Source organism: Buceros rhinoceros, unplaced genomic scaffold, assembly GCF_000710305.1.
Source record: "Buceros rhinoceros silvestris isolate BGI_N320 unplaced genomic scaffold, ASM71030v1 scaffold825, whole genome shotgun sequence".
NCBI classification, from domain to species: Eukaryota; Metazoa; Chordata; class Aves; order Bucerotiformes; family Bucerotidae; genus Buceros; species Buceros rhinoceros.
The window spans coordinates 15,270-20,120 of NW_010412079.1; the positions used below are offsets into that span (position 1 = coordinate 15,270).

Here is a 4,851-nt window from a genome sequence, read left to right on the forward strand (position 1 = left end):
TTTCTCATTTGCCTAGATTCTTATTCAGAAAGCTCAAAAAGAAAGGCACAGTTGTATAGCGGGGATAGTGATGAAGAAAATGGTCCTGGAGCAACTCAAGGTAATGGAAAATGGGGATCCTACAAAGAGACCCAAAATCAGGGTAGCTTTTAATTTTCAAAGTGTTATTGGTGATTAAAACTTTTTTTCTTGCTTCATTTCATATCTGCTGGTGATGTCTTGATGTGAACCAAAAATTTCTGTTTAACTCTTGCGGTGGAAGAATGTCATACAGTCTTGTAGACAAGAGGTAGTCTTCTATACGAGAAGTTGAAAATAAATGTTTGCTGGTAGTATCACACTCACAGGATTAAGTCACATGAATCCAACAATTTGACAACTGCTTCTCCCAGAAATTGCTGTGGCTTCATTTCTGAGATAAAAGGGGAGAATTAAGACAGAGGAAAAACTTGCTCCAAATAAGAACACTGGCATATGATGGGAATTGATTAGGGAATTTTAATCCAAGTGACTGGAAGAAAATTCAGTTTGTCAGATGTGGGGGGGGTTTAATTTGAAAAAACTGAGGGACGTCGAGGGTTTGGAGAAGAATTGCATTTTCCTAGAGCCAATGAATAAGCTCTCTAAGCTGTTGCTTGGTTTCCAAGTGATCGATTGCCAAAGGCACAAGCAGTTTTGGACCTCAGCTGCTCATATCCCAGACTCTCTGCTGTGATATGTCTTCAATTTTATTTTCTATTGTTTTTCTTATGAAGGGGGTTTATTATTTGAAGTTAAACTAAAAGCTTTTCTTTTCCTTACTTGCTTTGAAATGCTTATCAAGAAGATAATTTTTCCATACAAGATCTCTTTGTCTTATTCAGATCGAATATTGAGTACTAGGTAAAAAGTGAAACAGGAGTGCTTTGGCTGACTTCTAATTTTATCTATGTATTGTTTGTACATCCATGTGCGTATGTACATTCCATACAACAGTGAAAACTAACATTCTCCAAGGGATGGATTCCAGTTAAATACAGACCACAGGGCTTGCTGCCTCTGAGGAATCAGAGAGCTGGCTACTCATAGAACTGAGTTTGATGTCTTCAATGAATAAGAAATTGGCTGCATGGTCACATCCAAAGAGCTGCAGCCAATAGCTCAATGTCTAGATGAAGACCAGTAACCAGTAGTGTTCCTCAGGGGTCGATACTGGAACTGGTATTTTCACTATCCTTATTAATGACATAGGTAGTACGATTGAGTGCACTTTCAGCAAGTCTGCAGATGACACCAAGCTGAACAGTGCAGTTGAGATGCTTGAGGAAAGGGAGGCCATCCAGAGGGTCTTCGAGATGTTTGAAAAAAGGGCCATATGAACCTCACCTTATGAAGATCAATAAGGCCAAAGGCAAGGTCCTGCACCTGGCTCAGGGCAATCATCAGGATCAGTAGAAGCTGGGGATGAAGTGATTGAGAGCAGCCCTGCAGAAGAGGACTTGCATGCACTGGAGGATGAAATCTTAGACATAAACCAGAAATGTGCACTCACAGCCCAGAAAGCCAGCCATATCCTGGGCTGCATCAAAAGAAGTGTGGCCAGTAGGTCAAGGGAGGCGATTCTGCCTCTCCACTCTGCTCTCGTGAGACCCCACCTGGAGTACTGTGTCCAGGTAAGACACGGACGTGTAGCAGCAGGTCCACAGGAAGGCCACAAAATTGATCAGAGGGATGGAGCACCTCAGCGATAAAGAAATATGAAAGAACTGGGCTTGTTCAGCCTGGAGAAGAGAAGCAGAAATGCAGATATTTTTCTCCAAAGCTTTGGACTAAGTTTGTAGCCACATTTCCATAAGCAAACGGCCAAGGGTGGCTACTCAGACTATTTCAGAAAAATTTATCAGAAGATGGTTAAAGTAAAGAAGAGGCAAGGAAGCAAGTGCTACATGAAGATAATCAAGGAGTAATGTGTCATTGTGCAATTATGAAATGCAATGGGGAATCCTATTCTGAAATAAACCCTGTCACTAACTGCATTCCTCTCCAGATGATCTTCCCCCTCCTGTCCCTCCTCCATGTGGATTTTCGCTTTCTACTTGTTACAGCAATGTGTATCAGTCATTCGAGCTATATCATTGTTGTCTGAAATAGCTCAGAGTCCTCAGGAGGATTCTTGGTGCATTATTGTTCATTATCATCATAATAATGTCAGTACTACAGGCTTGTATCACCCCATCATCAGCTACTGCTTGCTCTACTGGAATACCTCTCTGTTAGAGTTAATACCTGTACTGTTCCAGAGGTCTCTCTACTGCCCGGAAATGCCCTGGAAGATGGTTATGATGATGCGACAGAAGATCCTGGACCTATGGATGCTTCTCTTTCTGGGCAGAATGAACAGGAACACATTGGGATCCCTGAAGAAAGTGACAGAAGCAAGGACCCACAAACGGGTGAGGCCAGAAGAGAAGTGCTATTAGTTTTCATAATCAATAGTTTCTCTACTGGACTCAGGGAAAATCAGGGTGGAGGGTACATCAAGGAATCAGGTAGGTTTTCCTTAACTACTGTCAGGAAGGAACACTCCCTACCTACACAGAGAGTGCAGGTTAACACACACCTGTTCTTCTGTTCTTACAGCCATCAGTAGCAGCGTTTGTTTCTAAAGTGATCTACACCCACGCTGTGTTTTTCTTACCGCTACAAAGGTTTTGCCTGTGGCCTAACCTAAGCCTTCGCTGCTGCAAATTGAAATTGATACCAAAATTGATACATTTGCCAATTTTCTACTTAGATCTTGTTGACTAAGGCCTCTGCTCATTCTGTATGTGTCTGCTCAGGCTGTGCCTGTAGGTCCGTATCTTTTGAAGACTGTTTCAGAACCAAACTTTGACAGTAATTCTGCACAGCATGGTACTGAGACCTTACTCTAGTGTCAGGGGGAGCAGAAGGACAACTTCGTATGTCTTACAAGACATCCCTCTGTTTACGCACACTAGTGTGGTGTTTCCCTTTTTTGTGACAGCGTGACAATCCTGATAGTGTTCCATGCCTGGCCTGACGCAGCTTCAAATCCTGCTCTGTAAAATGCTACATACCATTAGACACTGAGCTTTCTAATGATGTATTTGATTGTTTCTCACTTCATCTGTAGACTTGTAAGTGTCCTTATTAGATTTCATTTTATGTTCATCAAAACTGTGCTAGGATCACTTGAATTATAGTATATTATGATATCAGCTGGAAAACAAAATAAGAACACATGTCTTTTATCTTAGGACTTAATAAAAATACTTAGTTGTATTTAGGGCTGCCACCTGGTACAGCAACCTACGCTAAGAATACCATTTTTGACCTCTATAGAGGTTTAAGTTAAACTGGGCTTCTCTAGTTTACTCATAAAAATATTGTGTCAGTTGAGTGACAACTTGCTCTAATTCCCTATAAAAGCACTTTTAGATAATCATAAAGAAAAGTCAGATTTAGCCAGTGTGATTTATTTTTGGTAAATCCCTGTTATCTGTCATCTCCCTGCTTTTTTATTCTGTCTCCTTATAAGGAGATTATTTGTTCTCGTATTTTGCTGAATTTGAACTTTCTGTAACTCCTAATCTTGTTTCTTCTCCCCCACATACCATGTTAAAAATAAATGTATGTTGCTCCTGTTTTCCCAGTCCTCCAGAGCCTGTTCTCTGTGAGTTTTTAAAGAAGAAGACAGGACAGATGCTGCTGATTAGATGCAGGGAGTGGCCAAACACCCCCCTGACCAGCAGCCTGTTTATTTGCCACCAGAACCTTTTTCTCATTTTGTTCCTCATAGTGAGTTGTCTGTAATCCCAAGACGAGGGCACATTGGTGGGATGGACAAGGACAGACCATTTAAATTTGCGATGTGTCAGATAACACTTGAGGCAGTAAACCAGAGTTGGGGCACTTCAGAATTGCGAAGAATTGCCTTCATCAGAAGCGTTTAAAGCTGGGTCAGTAACCTGTTTTCTGGGGGTGGCAAGCTCGATCCCTGGATGTGTTTACACAGCAGGCGACAGGATGAAACAAGCATTCCTTAGGTCTTGCACAGCCACACATATCTAAGCTCATACGCACAGGATGTGTATCTCTCTCAGTGTTCTGCCCTTCGTATTTTCAGACTGCAGTCCTGATGGGGCAGAAGACCGGACCTCTGAGGCCAAGAGGCATTCATCTCCCGCTTTTGAAGATACGGGCTACGACGACATTGAAGAGCTGGGACAGTGATGGAGACTGATGAGCTGTACCGACCAATTTCGGAAATACATCTCTGTTCATAAAATGCTAATTGGGTCCTAGTAGAACCAGAATAACCTGCATATAGGTTTACTTTATTTAAGTTTGGTTTATTTGCAGAGAAACTATTACATACTTAGAAGATATACTGTTAAGAAAACCCTTCTAATTTCCCTTAATCTTTCCCTTTAATCTTTTTTTAAAGACTTCCTGGGCACTTACTGCTTTTTATCTCTGAATTTTAATTCCAATTTTTTTTTTTCTGTTCTTCTGAGTTAATTTTTCAACTTATGATATTTTCTTATTAGAAACTGTTTAAGATCTCTTCTCAAATTTATGCCCTTCCTCCCATACACATGGGATGGCTTTCTGGAGATTATTAGGAATGGAGACTGAACTGCAAGAAAATCAAAGTTCTGCGTCATCTTTTGGATATTCTTGCTTGTCACACAGAATGTGAGGACTCGAATGAATTTTCTAGGTAGCGCTTTGCTAGATGAGAAACTCAGCAAGAGGTTATCATTGTCCTCACTTTAGATGCAGGTCTGCCATTTGAATTATGTACAAGTGAATCACACACCTGACTGGAGGGAAAAGCTCCTCTTCTCT

General features: G+C 41.2%; 1 protein-coding gene across 1 annotated transcript in view; it reads left to right on the top strand.

The window, feature by feature from the left end:
* The window catches only part of LOC104493521 (scavenger receptor cysteine-rich type 1 protein M130-like), a gene marked incomplete at its 5' end in the record, with an annotated part of 17,990 nt that extends 13,757 nt beyond the window's left edge, over positions 1 to 4,233 (top strand). Inside the window, 3 exons of the mRNA XM_010136217.1 lie at positions 17 to 100; positions 2,280 to 2,432; positions 4,127 to 4,233. Coding sequence (XP_010134519.1) covers positions 17 to 100; positions 2,280 to 2,432; positions 4,127 to 4,233 — 344 coding nt within the window. The remainder of the gene's footprint in view (positions 1 to 16; positions 101 to 2,279; positions 2,433 to 4,126) is intronic.
* Positions 4,234 to 4,851: the final 618 nt, after the last annotated feature.